Genomic DNA, 21,468 nt, shown 5'->3' on the forward strand with positions numbered 1-21,468 from the left:
TATTATTAATATTGACAGGGGTCGCCATGCAACAAATAACTCAAAATTGGAAGGATTATACCAAATTAAACTATACATTTTGGTGGAATTCAGTATGTCATATATACAAAATGGAAAAAACAATAGCATTACAACAGGGAAATATTCATAATTTTAAGAAAATTTGGGAACCATTGACTCGTTATTCCAATGATCAGATTTCATAGCACATTAATAATGGTTATATTAGAATGGGGAGGGGAGGGGAATGTATATTATATGGATTTAAGAAATGAAAAAGGGCAGGGTTAAATTTTATGTGATAAGATGAATTATTTGTAATCACAATTTTTCATGTACTAATTGAAGTTTATGTACAATTAAAATATTGTAAGAATGAAAACTTTATAAATAAAATATTAAAAAAAAAAAAAAAAAGTAGTGGTCTACTTTAATCACTAGTACTGCCGGCAGGCTATGAAAGGTTAGAGGGAGGATATAGTGGACCGTAGTGGTTGCCACAGGTGCAGGCAAGTGGTAGTCAGTGGCAAAGCCGCTCTTCTGGGAGGGCAAAAGGGGCACAGTGGCAGAGCAATGGCAGCAAGAGTGGATCTCCAGGGTGGGAACAGCAGCGGCAAAAGCAGAGAGGCATCTCTAAGCCAATGTTCTTTCAACATCGTCTTCTAGTGGAGTGCAGTCAGATAAAGAATGCCATGACTGTGAAGGAAGGTAGACATGAATGTGTTAATAATGGAGTTCTTTTTTTATTATTATTATATATATATATATTTATTTTAATTTAATTGTACTTTGTACAATGAAATGAACGAGCGGTATAACAAGATTAATAAACCTACTTATTTTTGGCTGGTAGATATGTAATGTGGAAATGTATATGAAGCGACTTTCACATTCTCACATTTATTATCCCTTGCAGCTCAGTTTTCTCAGCTCCCTCAGCTGAGCCCCCAGGAACGCATTTCTCGAGAAGCCACCCTGCAGCAACGACAGGCCTCGTTGGAGGCCTGGTTACAGAGGGAAGCGCAGACACTACAGCAGTACAGACTAGTAAGCCTTACTGTGTCTCAGTACATTTAAATATAGCTGAAAGAACTGGTATTTAAAGAAAAATGTTGGAGGAAATAGCCCGTTACGTTGAGATCTTTAGAAATATTAGGACTGTTTCTTTCCGTGTTGGGATGGAAAATTGTATGAAGCAGCCAGACTTATCTGTAAGCATTGAGATTGCTGTATTTCTTATCTATTCTTTCTCTGACACTTTCTCTGAAAAGAGCTGGTTGTTATATACTGTTTTCAGTACAGTGTATATTTATAACACATGACAAGGCAACAAGTTCAGGGGGGTGGGGTTTGTGGACGGGGTGGTATTTTTAGGATTTCTTTTTTGCCTTTAAACACATGCCTTATGAACTAGCTAAAAAAGATTTAATCAGAAGCAATCGTTTGTCTTGGATGAGGGGGAGAGGCACTTACAAATGTGTAAATTTGCATCTCCTGTGCATGTGCAGGGCTTAGATCAGGGGCGTAGCTCCCACTGAGTGAGCCTGACATGGTGCCCTAGGCTACCTGCAACTGACCGGCACCTCGCCTTCCCCTCCCACCCCCACCCTCAGCTACTGACATGCCTTCTGAGTCCTCCAGAACTGACAGTACTAAAGGCTGCCTTTCTGGCTGGCCGGACCTTTCTTCTGTCAGGCAGACGCAACTTCTGTGGGCAGGAAACAGCAGAGGAAAGGTCCTACAGGCCAGAGAGGCAGCCTTTATAGTGCAGTAGCTGTAAAGGACCCCACAGGCAGGTAAGTAGCTGAGTGCTGGGGGAGGTTGGTGCTGGACCCATCTCAGTCCTCCCACGCAGAGACCACTGAGTCCCAGCTAGACCACTGCCTTACATGTTTTGGGGGAGAGGAGAACCTCCTTCTTTCCAGTACTGCTCTGTAATCAATTAATTGTTGTTTTACAAAAGCCTTATAGTGGTGGACACCTGGAATGCTCTCCCAGAGGAGGTTATTGCGGAATCCACCGTTCTAGGATTTAAAAGCAAACTAGATGAACATCTCCTTACGAGAGGCATAGAGGGATATGGGTGACTAAAATTACGCCAGGTGTGCGGATCGCTGGACTTGATGGACTGAAGGTCTGATCCGGAGATGGCAGTTCTTATGTTCTAAGGTGCTGACCTAGTTGGTTGATTTGGGCTCCCTACACCTGCCAATCACCCTCTTACCTATGGATATTCTGATTGCAGTCCATAAAGTCCAGAGTACAGCATCCCTGGTGTGCAGGGAAACCTATCAGAGGTTAAGCAAACAATGGCTCGGTGCTAATTTATGAAAATAAAACTGCTCATGGTTTAAAGATTTGGATAGGCACAAGCTAAATCAAACCCCTAATCCCTCTAAAACTTCCTTCTTGTCTGCAGGAGCTGTCTGAGAAGCACCAGAAGACTTTGCAGCTGTTGCGTAAACAGCAAGCAATAATTTTGGATGATGAACTAATCCAGTGGAAGAGACGGCAGCAACTGGCTGGCAATGGTGGCCCTCCAGAAGGAAGCCTGGATGTTCTGCAGTCTTGGTGTGTGACTTTGTTCTTTACATTTATTTTTCATAACATGTTAGGGCAAGCAGATGAAATAGAAGCGTGCACAGTATTTGGAGTGTTCATCCTCTTCTGAGGCACAAATTAACTTCTCCCAGGTCATTCATAGCTTTTAAATATGAATCTAATAATTCCTTTATTTTCCAGTAGTTATCTTATTGCTTCAGTAACTGGTGTTTTCTTCCCCTTTCATCAGCAGTACTTCAGATTTTGCCACCTCCTTAGAATCTGTTAGAGAGTGCTGTGCTACTGCCCATAGGGAATCCTAATAGACTCAGCAGGAGATTAGGTTTGACAGAGAGAACCATTCAGATATGAGAAACTAGGGGGTGGCAGCCTTCATAGCTCAGGCCTTGATAAATTTGCTTAGTATCTTAATCTAATCTAATCCTTGGATTTACATACCGGGTCATCTTCTAAGTTAGAAGCTCGACTCGGTTTACATAAAGATACTTGATGAAATAAAAGGATCTGATCTAATTAGCGGTTCTAATAAAGTTCTCATAACATAATCTACATCCTCAATAAAAAGACATGTTTTTAAAGATTTTCTAAAGATTGGAAGAATTCTAATCTTAGCAGGAAGTTCATTCATATATAAAAACATATGAAAAAGATTGAGAACTATAACACAGAAATTTTATTCTTTTAAGAGAAGGAAAAGACCATTTATACTTCTGGGAGGTTCTTGATTTTATAGACCGTAAAGAATTCAAAGAAATAGAAACCAAAGGCACAAAAATTCCATGCAACATTTTAAGAACATAAGCAGTGTCTCTGCTGGTTCAGACCAGAGGTCCATCATGCCCAGCAGTCTGCTCACGCGGTGGCCCATCAGGTCCAGGACCTGTATAGTAATCCTCTATCTATACCCTTCTATCCCCTTTCACACCCTTTTGAAGTGCATTCCAGGTGTCCACCACCCTTTGGGTGAAGAAGAACTTCCTAGCATTGGTTCTGAATCCATCCCCTCTTAATTTTTCCGAATGCCCTCATGCTCCCTACAGTCCAGACATGAGTCCACCAGACTTCGACCATTTTCCAAAGTTGAAACAATCTATGCATGGACATCGTTTTGCATCTCTGAAATAGCTTTCTTCCACCGGTACGCGAGCCATTCGGCAACTGAACATAAACGGTGTCTTGGATGGAATAATGAAGCTTCCCAGATGTTGGGACTTGGTCATTGCAAAGCAGGGAGACTATATTGAAGGATTGTAAAGAAATACTTGAAAAAAAATAAACAAACGTAAAAAAAAAAAAAATAGTGTGCATTATTTATGAAATGACCCTCGTATTACGTACAGGTACTTTCTCTGTCCCTATAGGGCTCACAGTCTAAGTTTTTGTACCTAAAGAAGTGGATGATTAGGAGACTTTCCCATGGTCACAAGGAGCTGCAGTAGGAATTGAACCTTATTCCCCTGGTTTTCAGCTACTCCTCCACTCTGAGCTATCAGTGCATATCTATATTATTTCTATAGTGCTACTATAGCACTTTACATTAAATTAAAGAGACAGTCCCTGTTCAGTAGAAGACATCTCTAACATAAGCTTTCTGGTCACTTCCTTCAGTGCTCTGCCACCCTTCCCCTTACATCCTCCAATCATTTTTTGTGGGTATTCTGCATTAATAACTCCTAAGTGAGACAAACATACTTTATATTTGAGTCCATTGGAAAAGGTACGTAGCAGCAGTCACATCTGTGAGGTGAAAACACTGAAAAACACCCTCTCATAGCACCCCTAAATAACTGGAAAATATAAACATCTACATATTCTATTTAAAAACACCTGAGAACAGAAGTTCTACTTATAAAATATGAGCTTAAAATAAAACAGGAAAATATGTCACTAGTTGAGTACTTTTCAGTGGGAAAGTTTGCACTTACACATGGTTTAATGGGACAAAATCAACCGGGATTTGTCTTAGCAATTTGCTATATTGGACACACATTTATTCATGTCTTCATAAAAAGCTGAGCCAGTTGATAGAAGTGCTTCTTTTAGAATCTCTGTTCATGTTTTTAAAGTGCAATGTATCTAGGCTTCTTTGAGTGAGTTCTCTGTGCCCCTCTCTGCTTTCGGGTTTGCTTCATCTTTTCTTATTTTTTTCCATGAATTTTAAAAGGTGTGAAAAACTGGCAGAGATAATCTGGCAAAACCGGCAGCAGATTCGACGGGCAGAACACTTCTGCCAACAGCTGCCTATCCCTGGCCCGGTGGAAGAGATCCTGGCTGAGCTCAATGGAACGATCACAGACATCATATCTGCACTGGTGACGAGGTACAGAGACTGTTCTGAGTCCCAGGAAGCAAGGGACTTGCATTCAGACACATTTGCTTGTATAGATTTAGTTCATGTTTGCCTGTAAATTTACAGTTGCTGAAAATTCTCAGGAAACACTTCCAGTTTTCTCAAGGGGAGTGCTGACCAGCTCTTTTATAACATTCTGCAGCATATGAGTTTTGAAACCCATTAAGAATTGCAAATTGTCTTCTGTTGTCCTGCAGTATGTTAAGAGTGCCAATGTGTGCCCCTAGTGTGATCAGTAACATCTTCTTCCAGACTTAGCACAGGGAAGTTAATTTAAAAGCAACTCTGTGTGTTTTGTAATGAGTGAGATACTGAAATGAACAGCAGACCTGCAGAATAGTGTAATGTGTGCTTCCCTGAAAGAGGTCATACACAGGAACCTTGTACTTTATTTATACCAATGGGTAGAAACAAAAACTTAGAATCTAAATCAGCATGGCCTGCATTCAAATTATGTCTCTATCTGGATTAGGACCATGTCCATGAATAATGCATAATATTTGCTTAAAAATGAAATTTTTGGCCTGGTATCCATATGGTGTATAGCCTGAGGTGGCTAGCCAAAAGGAAACCAGCCAGGATATCTAACTTTTCCCTTGTAATGCTCTTCCCCAGTACCTTCATTATTGAGAAACAGCCACCGCAAGTTTTGAAGACGCAGACCAAGTTTGCAGCCACTGTGCGTTTGTTGGTCGGTGGGAAGCTGAATGTGCACATGAACCCTCCCCAGGTGAAGGCAACCATCATCAGCGAAATGCAAGCCAAGGCCCTGCTGAAAAACGAGAACACCAGGAAGTAATGGCCTTTAACTTCATCTAGAACAAACTGTTCTGAATGTGTGCGGGGCTTCTACACTCACTCTTGTTGGGTCATGTGCTCTTCTAGACACTAGAGCCAGGGGTAGGCAACCTCTATCCTCAAGGGCCGCAACCCAGTTAGGTTTTCAGAATTTCTTCAATGAGATCTATTTGCATGCATTGCCTACGTTGCATGCCCACCCCTACACTAGAGTCTCATAATTCCTGACTCATGGCCACCAAGCTCAACATTTCTGATTATTTCAGTGTACAGGTTTCATACACCACCACAAAACTGAGCTCTCTTCAGTATACCATTCTTGGGGGATCCTCACCACCACTTAACTGAGATCTTTCTGGAATAATAACCGTAGGGCTTCCACACACTGCCACCAAACTTTGGGGTTCCACAGGCTGCCACTGAGCTGAACTCTTCCCATTACAACATTATAATGGGTTATACACCCATCACAGAGTTGGGCAAGTCTCAGTGCTACTGTCTTTTGAGTATGATTGCTTCATTACTTGTGAATATAAGAAAGTGAACAAGATGGAAAAAGCTATTGCATTACAGAATGGGAATTATAAGAATTTTAAAAAGATATGGGGGCCATTAATGGAATATTCAAATGATTTGGCACCTTTACAAGATTGATTGAATATATAATGAAAGAGTTAGAATATGATAATGATTGAAATATAGAAGTGGGAGGGGATGGGGTGGGATATTTTACAACTTGATAAGATATATTACATTACATTACATATATGAGTAAGAATGTACAAGTGATTGTGTATAATATATTGTATAAAATTGTAAACTTGTTGATTGATGGAAAAATGAATAAAGAAGTTTAAAAAAAAAAAAAGAAAGTGAACAAGCAAATGGGTGTTTTATGATCAAAAATCTCGCCCAATCCCTGTCTGAGCAGTAGGAACAGAAATGGAGGGAGATAAGGATCACAGGTTATGAGGCTTTGTTTTCACTTCTTCATTGCTGTGGATGATTCATCTTTTCTGTGAATAAATCTTCCATTAGGTTAAGGGATATTAATTTTTGGTCACTTTTAAAAGGAAGATGGGTCTCTCCTATCACATGTTGCATTTTTTTTTAGCTTAATACGCTGAAATGAAACTTTGCATTGTGCTATATTGATCTTTTCAGAATCTATTTTCACACACTCTGAACAACATTGTCCCTTTTTTTTCTGAATGTAGTGAGAGCAGTGGTGAAATATTGAACAACTGCTGTGTGATGGAGTATCACCAGGCAACAGGAACTCTCAGTGCACATTTCAGAAATATGGTGAGAGGACTGCAGATTCATACTGACTTCGGGATTTAATGGGGAAATATATTATGGGGACTGACTCTAGAAAAGTGTCTCTCAAACTTTCTCAAGCCGGGGCACACTAAAGGTAGTGGCCATGGCTTGAGGCACCCAGAAGTGTGCGTACGTCACTGTGATGACATCACACATTTGTGTGACATTACATCGATGTCTGTGCATGTGCAGAGGCCCTCCAGATGGGCCCTGAGACGCCAATAGGGGGTGCCAGCAGGGAAGAGGGAGGGAGAGAAGGAGAGGCACTGGCGCCAGCTGTGCCTACTGCAGTGTTTCTCAACTACTTCAAGCTAAGTACCCCCTAAGTCTAACAAATATCAACTGAGTACCCCAACCACAGACCTCCCTAGGCCCACCCAAGCTCTGCCCCAGATCCCATCCCCTTTACTAACTGTAATGCAATTTTTTCCATTCATTTTTCATATACACACAATATACACAGCAGCTATAAATTCTCAAAACTTGACACATTTCAATCACTATATTGAAAATAAAATAATTTTACCTACCGGCGATCCTCTACAGTCTGCTGTAATTAGCTTTAAAGGTGAGGCCAGGGGGGAAGCCAGAGGATGCTAGAGAGAAGGGGGAAACATGCAGGTCTTTGGCGAATCGGGCAGAACTGGCGCTGTACTGTGTAGGGAAGTCAGCTGGCAGGCGCCTCTCTTCTTCCTCAGTATGCCGCAGTACACTTGTAATCTCAGGAGCACACAGTTTGAAATACACTGCTCTAGAAGATAGAGTCAAACTTCATGATTCAGCATTACATTGACCTGCTCTAAGGGTGAATGTGGAATGATAAACTATTGTCACTGTTAGAGACTGACTGAATTTCAGTTTGTGTTGGTGAATTTGTGGCTGAAACCTTCCCCTTCCCTCTTCCTCCTGCCCCCCTCCCCAGCAAAAAGCATGACTATTCTCTGCTTCTTCCTCCCCACTCAGCTAAAGGTCGCCATCCTCCCATCATCCATATGCACTCCCCAAGCCTACCTGAGAAGTTCTGATGGTCTAGTGGCATTAGGGTAGGAGCAATGCATAGTTGCTCCTGCTTGTGCTAGCTCTGCAGTCAAAATGGCTGTCCTACGAGGTTGTGGTAGGCGTTTAGAGATTGGAGCTGGCATGGGCAGGATTGGTTAGGGATTGTTCCTGCCCATGCTAGTTTCAGATCTCAAAATGTTTGTTTCAGGGGGCCCTAGTAGCCATTTTGAATGCAGAATTGGCATGGGCAAGAGTGACTGAAGATTGTTTCTGCTTCTAAGGGTGGTGATAGGAGGGCAGGGGCTGTGCAGCCCGCTTTTGATGGGGGGAAGGAGGCTGTGCTTCCCAATTTCAGTTACAGTTTTGGCTGAAACTGAAAACCCCAGTTTTGGTCACTTAGTCACTATTTATTGTGCTAAGAAATATATACAGTCAAACCTCGGTTTGCGAGTAACCTGGTTTGCAAGTGTTTTGCAAGACGAGCAAAACATTCTCACAAAACTTGTCTCGCAAACCGAGTTGACTCGATTTGCGAGCACCCCCTTCCCCGAGAACCAGCATCGCTCCTCCCCGCTCGCAAAGCCCCCCCTCCCCCCGCTCGAACCAGCACTCCCCCCCCTGTCTGGGACCGGCCCACAGGATGTGCCGCTTGAAGATCTTCCTGCCTCTGCCGGGTCTTGAGCATGCATCGGTGCATGCTCAAGGCCTTCTAATTCTCCCTCAGCTGAATATTGGGCCCATACTGCACATTCCACCAAGAACCCTTTCTCCCTACGTTATTAGATAACTTATGTGATTTTCATTTATTGAGTTCTAAATTCTACTAGTAAATGAACTGTACAGCTTTCGCAATTGTTGACATGCAATAAATGAACTGCATAGTTTGCTACTGCTTTCTATGTGTATCGCCTCCTACCTTGCTACAGTGGACCCCCATGTTTAAAAGTAAAATGGCACTGTCAACACATCTAATACTTAAATACTGTACATTATCGCACTTAGTTTCCTTTCCAAACCAACAGAATACAAGTATTTGAGAACTGCTCCTTTCAAACTGTTCCTTCCCTTTACCCTCCAGGTCAAAAACATGCAGATACACAAAACATACGTAGACTGGAAATACTTACGTGAGTCATGATCCACAGACTTTCCCCACTTGTTTCATCTTATGCTGCCTGTTTACTTTCCCCAAGTCTCTGAAGAGAATCAAGAGGTCAGATCGACGTGGTGCAGAATCTGTGACAGAAGAGAAATTCACGATCTTGTTTGAGTCGCAGTTCAGTGTGGGCGGAAATGAGCTGGTGTTTCAAGTGAAGGTAATAAGTTTTGTTATCTTTAAAATACATTTATATAAATATAGAGCTAAGCTCTAATTTGTGCTTTAAGTAGTTATGATGATCATTGCAGGAGGATATAGGTATTGTTTAGTCTCATTTGTCAATGGCAATTTTTTATTGCTGGATCTGGATGAACAGAATTACAGTGCAGTCTTCACAGCTCAATAAAGTGTAACATAACAATCAAACTCACTCTAAATATCCCCCCTCGTTCTATAATCTTAGTAGCGAAATGAAAATATGCACCCTAAGATTGTAGAATATCAGCACTTACGCATGTGAATATATAATTTATGAACTGGACCATTAATTGGACATCCAGGGTGTGGAGTAAGCTTGGTAAAAGTCTCTGATAGTGTAATAGAAATAGCAAATTTCACATGATTTAGGATTATTAATCCAAGAATTCAGCAAAGAAAAAATGTTAACGAGCTTCAAAATGCTTTCTCCAGAACTTCTGATGCTAGGAACATGACATAAGAGCAGTCTTTGAAATAAGTCTCTAGAACAGGTCCAGGAGGCAGGATTTGGATTTCTAATAACTTCATTCTGGTGCAGTATGGGAACTGCAATACTTATTTCAGTAGGTAGAATCAGGAACTTAGATATAAGTGAAATAGAAATTATAAAACTACAGTGATTTTTTTTGTTGTTGTTGCAAGTTATGTAGGCTCTTTTTTTCTGCCCCCCAAGAACTTCTCACCCTCATGGGGTTTTAATATAGAGCCTCATAAGAGTAATTCTGATCCTTGAGTGTCACAACCCTGCTCCAATTTCTGGATTAGAAGTCTTCCTGGACTGAGTGCATCAAAGCTACCACTTGTTGTAGCCCTCAGGGATTGAAATTAAGGATACTCAAAGAACGTGTACAGCCATAACTGTAGCATGATTTTCTCCCATCCCCAAGGCCTTCAATTGGTCACTTACTCTCTGTTTTTTTTGTTGTTGTTTTACTTTTCTTCAGACCTTGTCCCTTCCGGTGGTGGTAATTGTCCACGGTAGCCAAGATAACAATGCCACAGCCACGGTTTTGTGGGACAATGCATTTGCTGAACCGGTAAAGTATTAACTGCTGCCTTTTCTGGCTATAGTTGTGGTACTCTTGATGGCATCACTTTAAACATGAGCATGTAAATAGATTTAACTGTGAGAGCGTAACTGTTTTGTTTTTGAAGGAAGAGTGATAAAGGCTGGAAAAGCTTATACTGATCAAGTGATATATTGTGTATAGGTATAATTTTAGTTATTAAAAACAGATGATTAGGGCAAAAAGGATGGGACTTGATATATCAGTTTTTCTGTTTGGTTACAAGCAAAGCAGTTTACATATTTCTTAGACAGGTACTTATTTTGTACCCAGAGCAATGAAGTGTTAAGTGACTTGCCCAGAGTAACAAGGCGCTATAATGGGAATTGAACTCACAACCTCAGTGTTCTGGAGGTGCCTTCTGGAGTTCTCAAATCTCTGCATAAAGAATTTTGCACCTTTATTTGGCAAGATAGACATCCTCGCCTGGCTCAAAGGATGCTTTGGTCGCAAGGGAGACAGGAGGTAGAGCAGTTCCCAACTTGCATTGGTATTACTTGGCAGCGCAGTTGTGCTTTTTGTTTGATTGGTCTATAGCGGATGGTAAGTTGGAGGTTCAGTTGGAGCAGAGCTTCATTCTGCATTGTAAATTGCAATATTGGCTCTGGGCGTCCTATACTGATTCAGAGCGGTTACGTGATTTGCACAACCCTTTTATGAGACACCTTGCTCGATTATGGAGTAAGGTTTGGAAAAAGGAATGTATTGGGGGGGGGGGGGCATTTCATCTTTGGCATCTATTAGGGACATTTTTTGGTGGGACAAGAAAGGAGTACTTTTTTACGCTGGGCAGATCTGGGCTTAGTTACATTTCATGATATTCTCATGGGAGGGAGGTTACCCAGTTTTGATGAGCTTGTTGAGAGGGTGGAGGGTCTTCGGGGTGACTTTTTGCCTATATGCAACTTAGACATTTCATGATATCTGTGGGTTGGGGGAAGGAATCTCCACAGGCATTAAAACATTTAGAAAATTTGTGGGTTCTTCTGGGGAAGGTCCTGAGACCGATCTCGGTTCTCTATCATTATCTTCAGGGGCAGGATGTTATTCAGTATCCATATATGCAAAAATGGGAAGCAGATCTGGGCATCATTTTTCAACAGAAGGAGTGGGCACAAATTTGCTTGGAGGTCCAGAAAGCATCACACTATGTCCTTGTACAGGAAAATGCTTGCAAAATGTTAACCCGTTGGTATCTCACCCCTGAGAGGTTGCATACTATGTATCCACAGACTATAGATATATGTTGGGGATGTGGCCGGGAAAAGGGCTCTTATTTACATGTTTGGTGGGACTGTCTTGTCTTACAGGGGTTTTTGTTATATGTTACTACTACTTTGACAACCTGGATTCAGGATCCGGTTCAGTACTTACCACTAAGTTGTCTTATGGGGTTACGTAATGTCGGGGCTAATCCTTGGCAGACAAAATTGGTTTGTATTGGTCTGGCGGCTGCTAAATGACTCATTGCTCAGCAGTTGAAGAGCTCCGACAGGGGAGGCCTGGACTCTTAAGTTATGCAAGCTGGCGCAAATGGAACTCCTTGCTGCCCAGCATTCTGGCTACTATGAACAACAGGAGTGGACCTGGAAGAAAATTTTGGATATTCTTTGATCTTGTTAGGGATTTAAATGGAGGGGGGAGGGGGCATGCTGAAGGATAAACAGCGTGCTTCACTATGTTGAGTCCTGTAAGGGGAAATGGGAGGGGGAAAGTCTTTTGTGGTGGTGAGGGGGGGAGCTCTTTTGGTGGTTGATGGGATCTGTGTTCCTGTATAGTGAGGAGTTATGTGTATTAGCTAGGTATTGTGGAGGATTGGATGCATATTTTTGATTCTGTAGTATGTTAGGTTGGACTTTGTATTATTTTATAAAATGTTTAATAAAAATTTTAAAAAAGAAGCTTAAAACAATATAAAACAAACAATGTTATACATAAAGTATAAAACACTAACACAGTCTTGATGCTGGTTCTACCATGCGCTCTACTGTTTCTGCAGTGCGCTTTAACCTTCGCGATACTTGATATAAAATGAAGGTAGGGTGGAAATATTTGTCTGTTCACAGCTCACATCAAGACCCTCCCCCACGCCCCCATAAGGCAGTTTTTGGTCCTGGTGCTTTTGTGATTCTTGTTGTTTTTCTATTCCCTTCTCCAGGGACGGGTACCATTCGTTGTACCTGACAAAGTTCTTTGGCCACAGCTATGCGAAGCTCTAAACATGAAGTTCAAGGCAGAAGTGCAGAGTAACCGTGGTCTATCTGAAGACAACCTGCTGTTCCTGGCACAGAAACTATTCAACAGTACCAGCACACAGAAGGAGGATTATATGAATATGACTGTGTCCTGGTCCCAGTTCAACAGGGTAAGGAAGAGCAACTTCAAAGTTTCTTACATTATGATGCCACAGACTCCTTATCTGCATCATGTCTTGGTCTTCTTTGTAGTTGTGTTCTTCCTTTGAGCAACAAGTGTATTTGTAATCCAGTGAGAGATTGGAGAAACTGGGCCTCTTCACCCTTGAAAAGAGGAGACTGAGAGGGGACATGATCGAAACATTCAAGATACTGAAGGGAATAGACTTAGTAGATAAAGACAGATTGTTCACCCTGTCCCAAGGTAGGGAGAATGAGAGGGCACTCCCTAAAGCTGAAAGGGAATAGACTCCGTACAAACGTAAGGAAGTTCTTCTTCACCCAGAGAGGGGTAGACAACTGGAACGCTCTTCCGGAGTCTGTTATAGGGGAAACCACCCTCCAGGGATTCAAGACAAAGTTGGACAAGTTCCTGCTAAACTGGAATGTACGCAGGTGAGGCTGGACTCATTTAGAGCTCTGGTCTTTGACCTAAGGGCCGTCACATTAGTGGACTGCTGGGCACGATGGACCACTGGTCTGACCCAGCAGCGGCAATTCTTATGTTCTTATGGTTTGGTAAGTAGGGTCTTTTTTTGAAAATACCTGCTTTCCTGTGTGCCCATTTTGTTACACTGACCTAAATCTTCGCAGATTATCCCTTTGGCTTTTGCTGTAATGTTGATGTTTTCAGAAGTATCATCTTATCTCTTTTGCATCATAATTTGGACAAGTACTCATACTACATGCACTACAGTTATCCCTCTCAAATGCACCCAGAAGGCTGATGTACAGCTTCTTATGCTGTATTCATACAGAATTAGACTTGTTATCAACCATGGGCGTAACTTTTGTTTTCTGCATGTAAAACTGGTATTCATAAAATTTCACACGTAAAAGGGATTTGCTAAAATTGCCTGACTACAAACGTGCACAGGAAGTATGGTCCTACTTTTATACATTCTACACAAATGTTTTCCCAAATAGAAACAGAAAAAAATGAAGGAAGATAGAGACCACGGTGTGCCCATCCATGCCATTTAGTCTCCCTTCCTATGTACCTATCCCAAGCTTTCTTGAATTGAGATAGTTTTCAGCTCTACTGGGAGGCAGAGTTGCACTTGTACATGCGTATTATATAAAAGACTAGCTTTATAGCCCGTTACATTAACAGGTACTAGAATATGTGTCTGTCTTTATTTCTTTCTTTTAGCTGTCATAGAAACATAGAAACATAGAAAAAGCGGCAGAAAAGGGCTACAGCCCACCAAGTCTGCCCATTCCAAGTATCCCCCCCCTGAATTTACTTCCTTAAAGATCCCACAAGAGTATCCCATTTATTCTTAAAATCCGTCACGCTGCTGGCCTTTACCACCTGGAGTGGTAGTCTGTTCCAATGATCCACCACTCTTTCGGTGAAGAAGTACTTCCTGGAGTCGCCGTGAAACTTCCCTCCCCTGATTTTCAGCGGATGTCCTCTGGTGGTCGAGGGACCCATGGGCCAGAAGATATCATCTTCTGACTCGATGCGTCCCGTGATGTATTTATACGTTTCGATCATATCTCCCCGTTCTCTTCTTTCCTCGAGTGAGTACAGTCGCAACTTCTGTAGTCTTTCTTCATATGGGAGATCCTTGAGCCCCACGACCATCCTGGTGGCCGTTCGCTGAACCGACTCGATCCTTAGCACGTCCTTTCGGTAGTGTGGTCTCCAAAACTGAACACAGTACTCCAAGTGCGGCCTCACCATGGTTCTGTACAACGGCATCATAACTTCAGGTCTCCTGCTGACGAAACCTCTGCGGATACAACCCAATATTTGTCTTGCCTTGGAGGAAGCCTTCTCCACTTGATTGGCAACTTTCATGTCTTCACTAATGATCACTCCTAGATCGCGTTCCTCCGTGGTCCTAACCAAGGTCTCGCCATTTAGTACATAAGCTCTACGCGGGTTTCTCTTGCCCAAGTGCATTATCTTGCATTTTTTAGCATTGAAGCCTAGCTGCCAAGTATTTGACCATTGTTCCAGCAGCAATTGTTCCCCCTGTCCATTCTCCCTTCCTTTTACCTCCCCTGTGTCCACCACCACCCCTTCACTGCTCCCCTTATCCAGCAGCAGCCTTTCTCCCTTTGTTTTACCTCCTCCCTGTCCATCAGCACCTCTTCCTGCTCCCCCTGTCCAGCAGTAGGTATCCCTTTCTTTTTTACCACCCCTATCCATCAGCACCTCTTCCTGCTCCCCCTGCCGCATGCTGGCCCAGCACTGGTTGCAAGTCTTGTCTGTGCTCTACAGTAGGCGGGTCTTTCAGCCGTTAGCAGGCCTGATGCAAGGAGGCTTAAACAGATTAACTCTTACCTGATCGCTTTCCAGTGTGCTGAATTAAAACGTGCTACTGGAAGTCAAACTCGATGCAGGCATAGGAATGGTGATGTGGCAACTTCAAGCTTTAAAAGGCACAAATACTTCAGCTATACCGAGGGGGGGGGTCAGTTTCTTCTTAGCCCTTCCCTTTCAATAATGCGCTTCCCTTTTTTAATTCAAAGTCGACGCCGAGGCTCCTCTCTCGATCCCCACCTGGTGCGGTTCGAGAGAGTAGCCGCGGCGGCGGCATAGATGCGCTGTGTTGAACAACATCTCCATGGGAGCCAGCCCCGGACACAGGAAGTCTCTTCTGGGCCGCGACGGAGAGGTCAGGAGGTGCTAGCGGCCGTCAGCCGCCACTCCGCACCACCTTTCGCCTCAAGCCACCGCGGCCTCCTCCCGGCAGCCACCGCTGCGTACTGCCTTTACAAACTTTGGCCGTAGGGCCGTATTGTGAGGTGGAGAGCAGGGAAGGGCACGCATGCGCACTTGTCTTGCCACATCCCAACAGAAAAGGGATCAGGGAACACGCGAGGCAAGTGCGCATGTGCGGCTAGCATTTTATTATTTAAGATTGGGTTACACATGTACTGCACACACACACTTATACCATTATCAGAGCTGGGATCGGAGCTGGGAATCAATTTTATAAAAGCACATTGACTCCTATTGGCTCCTTTATCAAACAGGCTTAAAATGGCATTTTGTTGTAAAATCAAGCCTATAATGAAATGACTTTTTAATAGTATTGTTGAAACACTATATACCAATTGAAAAATTCTTCCAATCAAAAGTCGGAATAGTACCTGGCCAACAAATACTATAGTGTTATACTATTTGGCCTTTATCTGCCATCCTGTTTCTGTTTCATTAAATATCAACAATAATTGATAGTTCAATAAATATTTGTGTAAAGGGAGAGTCCTCAGTTCTCACAACTGTACGCTGGTAAAGTAAAGCAAAAGTTGTCACTTTATCTACCCCAACAGGGGTTAGTCAGTGAAACATCCCTGAATTAACTCCCAAAACATAAAAAACACAGTGCAAAAAATGTGCCTCAGTGCTAATCTTGTGAAAAAAATTAAAAAAAACACATTCAATGTTGGCCGCTGCTATTCAACACAGTTCAGCATACACAGTTCATTTCAAGCCCAAAATGAGGAAGATCAAAGGAAAATCAGCTGGAGATACGTCGTAAAAATCAGGCACAGTACTTATCTGTATGGCTTCAATAGGAGGAGTGCAGCCATATATTCCATGTGCTTTGCAAAATTCAACGGAGTCCATTTCAGGGGGGAAAACCCCTTCTTCGGGAATCTTTCCACTGCTGATGAAAACTCGACAATCGGTTGTCCAGCGATCTATAATAAGAGGGAAGATGGCACTGAAAGAACAGGAACACCACTAAATTTAAACTACAGAGACGTACACAACGTCATGACATATAATTTACTGATTTGAATTTTAAAGGGAACTAAAAAAAAAGAGTCCCTGGAAAAATAAGTAGGTGTGTCTCTCAATAAAGCAGTACAAAAGATCATATTGTACAATTCCATTCAATGAATTCATTAAGTCTGGTAGGATAGACTGTCTGTAGGTGAAAAATCCAAAATTGCTCACTGAGCTGCAAACGAGCTAATTTGTCCCCAATAAAACTATCTGGTATTTTCTCTGATGCCCCATGGTTTGTTGTTAGATAGATATAAAGCTTTTCAGCTTCCTCAGAAGGGTGTTCGTCTCTTTATGAGGAAGGTGGCAATACTTGGATCTGTGCTGAAAACGAGAGGTTGGCATCTAGGGTGATGCCTAGGCTGCATACTTGGTCTTTGGGTATGAGGGTGGTGTTATCCCAGATGAGGGAGGTTCGAGGGGTTGTGCAGCTCTCTTTATGAATCCACAGTAGTTTGGTCTTGGACGGGTTTATTTGGAGTTTGTTTGATGTCATCCATGATTTGATCTCGTCTAGGCAAGTTGTCAGTTTTCCAAGTTGGGTATTTTGTGCTGGACCCAGCGGGATGTAAAGCTGAATGTCATCAACGAACGAATTTATGTGGATCCCATGGCTTGCAGCAATCTCAATCACTGGTTTAATGTAGAGGTTGAAGAGCAATGTGAATAGAAGCGCTCTTTGGGGTACTCCATATTTTGGTGACGTTGGTGTTGACAAGTGGGAGTTGGTGAGAATGCGGTGTTGTCTGTTTGTCAGGAAGGACTTGAACCAGGATAGTGCTGTGTTGTTTATCCCAATTTCAGTAAGTCTGGAGAGTAGGATGTTGTGGTCGAGCGTGTCAAAGGCCACACTCAGGTCTAATAGAACAAGAAGCACATCCATGCCTTTGTCCAAGTTGGTTATACTAGGGGCAGCCACTGTGTCCATTGCCACTCCATGGGTCTGGAGGAAAAACCTGTTGTCAAAGGCAAAATAATTGTGTTACAACACCATAGTAGCCAAGGCTATAAGAAAATCCTCTTGAATGTGATCATGATGAACTTGTTGCATGAAAATAGTACTGATCAATTCTAACGCGGCTTCTTGCGGGATGTTGGACTACAAAGATTCCAAATCCACGGTGACAAGAATATCGCTTTCTTGTATGTCCTTGACAGTTTCCAAAATAACCAAAAAATGTGTGGTGTTCTTTATAAAAGATTTTGCTTGGCATACAACAGGTTTGAGAAACCAATCAATAAACTTTAAAAGCGGTTCAAGTACTTTACCGCAGAGTGAAAATTTATTATTATTGATTATTATTATTTATTCAATTTTCTATACCGTTCTCCCAGGAAAGCTCAGAACGGTTTACATGAATTTATTCAGGTACTCAAGCATTTTTCCCTGTCTGTCCGGCAAGCTCACAATCTAGCTAATGTACCTGGTCGTCCAGGAGGCAGAACTGTATCTTTGTGGATCTTAGGAACTGCATAAAAACTTGGTACACTTGTGCAAGATGTTTTCAAAAATTTACTCTCCACTTTAGTGATTTGCCCCTGTGAGTAAGCTGTATCAACTCTATGAGCAATAGTGACCATCAAACTATCAGTGGGGTCTGCAGATAGGGGGGGGGTATATTAACGAACATCCTTAAGTTGTTTGTCGATCTCAGTGAAATATTGATCTCTGTGTAGAACAACGATAGCACCCCCCTTATCGGCTGGTTTTACAATAAGACGGTCATCCCTGCTGAGTTGATGGAGGGCAATGGATTAATCTCTCGTTAGGTTGGAATACCTCTTAGTTTTTTAATTTTGTTAAAATATTGTGAGATCATTTAAGACTAATTCCCTAAATGTAGCCAATTTAGTGTCTAAAGGTCCAGGTGGAGTCCATTTCAAGGGAGCCTGCATGATAGACGTGTCATCATTGGGAGGTTTATCATGAAAAAATAGTTTAATCTGTAAAGAACCATTCAACATCGTGTCGAGCAGTGAAAGTCATGGAGAGAGGACGAGACAAAAGATAATCCATTATTCAGAACTGCTTGCTGATGTTCAATTAAAGTGATCCCAGAAATATTCACCACTATGGATTGTTCGGGCTTTTGGATCGAGTCTGGGGTTTGATAGAAATAATTTTCCAATTGATATTGTATCACATTCTTCAATTTGGGTTTCTTTATTTTTTTGGAACACGATATACAGCACAACTTTACAAAGTTATTTACCCAGGTAAAAGTATGGATGAAGAACAGAGAACATAGTTCCACCCACAGGAAAGAGAAGGTGGGATTAGTTTGGGGGGTGGGGGGGGGGGGAGCAGTTAAGCACATGGTTTACTTTTTCATAATTTGCACATTATTTTTTCACAGATAATGTACCTCCAGGAAAAAGCAGGTGCAGATCTCTAGAGCTACTTTTCCCCTAAGCAGTTTTAAAAGTGGAAAGCCTGATGGCAAATCCCCTGGGTAAAAGTATCCCCAAAGACATGTACCTGCTCGAAGTTTTGAAAATTGTCTCCTTAAAACCTTAATACCTCACTTCTAACCTAGTTTTGCCATTGAATCTCTGAACAAAGTTAAACACTCCCCACCACTCAGTTCATCCAGTCCTATTCTAAACCCTGTCCCCTCGCTGAAAAAATAATATCGTTTATTAAACTTGATATACCGCCTTAGTTGCAGCACAATTCAAGGCGGTTTACAATAAAATACATCAATTAAAACAAAAAATGGAACAAAGAACGCCATTGAAAATAGGAAACAGAAACATAAAACCTTCCATGGTCCAACACTGCAAAGTGTGTTTTCTACTAATTTGCCAAATTAAGAGAAGGCATGTTCAAAGAGGTAGGTCTTCAAAAGTACTCTAAACCGGGCAATTGCAAAGAATGCTGAATTCCTAGTTCTCTCAAATTTCGTTTTTGAGGGATGAGGACCCTTGAGGGGGAATATGGAATAATTAAAGACGCAGGATAGTCCGGAAAATCCAAATGTAATAAAGTTAGTATTTTGAACTGTATCTGAAAATAGACTGGTAACCAATGTCACTGTTTTAATAAAGGAGTTGCATGATCATATTTGCTCGCATTACTAACAATTCTCACCGCAGTATTTTGTAATGTCTGAAGACGTTTTAGTTGTAATTTTGATAGACCTGCATAGCTCACATTACAGTAATTTAATTTTGAATTTATAAATGCATAGAATATATAACCAGACAAACACTCCTGATGCAAGAGAAGAGATTCACATGTGGCCTTCTGTTTATCTGAATAGGAAAACTTGCCTGGATGGAATTATACATTTTGGCAGTGGTTTGATGGAGTAATGGAAGTGTTGAAAAAGCATCTGAAGCCTCACTGGAATGATGGGTAAGAAATGTCATAATTTATCTTGTGTGGCAAAAGGGAGCCCTTGGTTTCCACTGCAAGGCAGGGCCTTTCTCAGGGAGTGAGCAGGAGGCAGGGCAGCTTTCACTGCAGCAGGAGGAAACCCTTAGAAATTGCTTTCTGTTTGGTTTGATAGTTCTCTGTAGATGTCAGCCTAATGTAGCCACACTGGAAAGTGACATCATCAGATGATTACTAACTGGGACCAGTACTCCCACATGCACATTGAAAGTTCCAGCGTCCTAACTAGACATGTTCTGAATCTCCTGCACTACTCTTACCACACCAGTCTATTTTATCTGCACCATAGAATGGAAGTTTCTCTCTCTCTCTCTCTCTCTCATATACATAACTGTAGGTCAAGAACATAGCAAACATGGGCACATTCTTTAGCACTCTCCAGACCAGTAGAGGTTAATCTTTACGAATGGGTATATTTCCAATTATGACCAGCAGGTGGAGACTGAAAACAAAACTGTGGGACAGTATATAATATACTCCCTTCTCTATTTACATCAGTCTTCTTTCAGTCTCCAGTAGGTGTTGAGTGATCTGTACCCATCTCCCTTGGTAGGGCTGTTGGAATTTGTTTAGGGGGTTTATAGTCCCTGTTTTTGGCCGGACGGAGCTTGGGCGGGCCCTGTTTGGGGGTCCGTCCGACCTTGGGGGTGTCAAACACGGCGGGTCTCGAGCGGGGTCCCTCCCCCCTCTTCCTCCACCTCCCCACATTTTTTTAGAGGAGCCTCAGCAGTAAGCCTTGCCCCCTAAATCAAGCAAGGCATATTGCTTCGAGAGCCTGTGGAGTCTGTTCTGTAAAAAAAAAAAAATCCTGAGGTAGTGCTGGTCTGGAGGGTTGTTTCCCTTTAAGAAAACTGTATTTTACTGTATTTTTTCATCTAACTGGCACTTTTTTTATAGTTAGGTCGCGTATGGAGCAATTGTGCCCTTCTCCGGGGGAGTGGGACACAATTAGGTCCAGCCGCGAGGCACTCGCGGCCGGACTGAACTCGGTAGTTTAGGCCGGTGAGGTGGTGGAGCTCCGTCGGCAGCGGCTGCAGGCGCCCAGAGCTCCCCGCCGATGGTGCCTCGCGAGTCGGCTGGGAGCAGTGGGGAAGCCCGGTCTTCCCCAACCGCCCACGGAGGGATTCCCCGAAGGATTCCCTCTCAGCTGATTTTTTGACAGCTGATGCCGACTTGCCTGTTTTAGCGGCTGGGACTGTTCAGCCTTCTCAGCCGCTACAGGCCATGGAGGGATCATTTTTGGCGGGAACTTCGCCATTTTCGCTGTCTGGCCCCTCCATTTTGTCTGCAACCTCAGGTGACCTTCCCCCTGTATTGCAAACACAGGGGCCGGTTTCAGCAGGGACCCCTGCTGGGGCAGGGAGTCCCTGGGGACCCCCAGGGGTTTTTTGTCCCCAATTTAATTTCTTTCTTTGTGCAGACAATTGGGGGTCCCACGTGCACCTGGGGG

At 42.6% G+C, this 21,468-nt stretch overlaps 1 protein-coding gene across 4 annotated transcripts in view; it reads left to right on the forward strand.

Annotated features, from left to right (window-relative positions):
• The window catches only part of LOC117347194 (signal transducer and activator of transcription 5B), a 163,638-nt gene that overhangs the window by 111,520 nt on the left and 30,650 nt on the right, over positions 1-21,468 (forward strand). For all 4 annotated transcript variants that reach the window (XM_033917775.1, XM_033917778.1, XM_033917777.1 and 1 more), the window contains 9 exons: positions 917-1,047; positions 2,420-2,571; positions 4,727-4,882; positions 5,528-5,707; positions 6,928-7,015; positions 9,226-9,348; positions 10,334-10,426; positions 12,615-12,821; positions 19,885-19,979. In XM_033917775.1, the coding sequence (XP_033773666.1) occupies positions 917-1,047; positions 2,420-2,571; positions 4,727-4,882; positions 5,528-5,707; positions 6,928-7,015; positions 9,226-9,348; positions 10,334-10,426; positions 12,615-12,821; positions 19,885-19,979 (1,225 nt within the window). The remainder of the gene's footprint in view (positions 1-916; positions 1,048-2,419; positions 2,572-4,726; positions 4,883-5,527; positions 5,708-6,927; positions 7,016-9,225; positions 9,349-10,333; positions 10,427-12,614; positions 12,822-19,884; positions 19,980-21,468) is intronic.

The sequence above is a fragment of the Geotrypetes seraphini genome, chromosome 13 (assembly GCF_902459505.1).
Source record: "Geotrypetes seraphini chromosome 13, aGeoSer1.1, whole genome shotgun sequence".
NCBI classification, from domain to species: domain Eukaryota; kingdom Metazoa; phylum Chordata; class Amphibia; order Gymnophiona; family Dermophiidae; genus Geotrypetes; species Geotrypetes seraphini.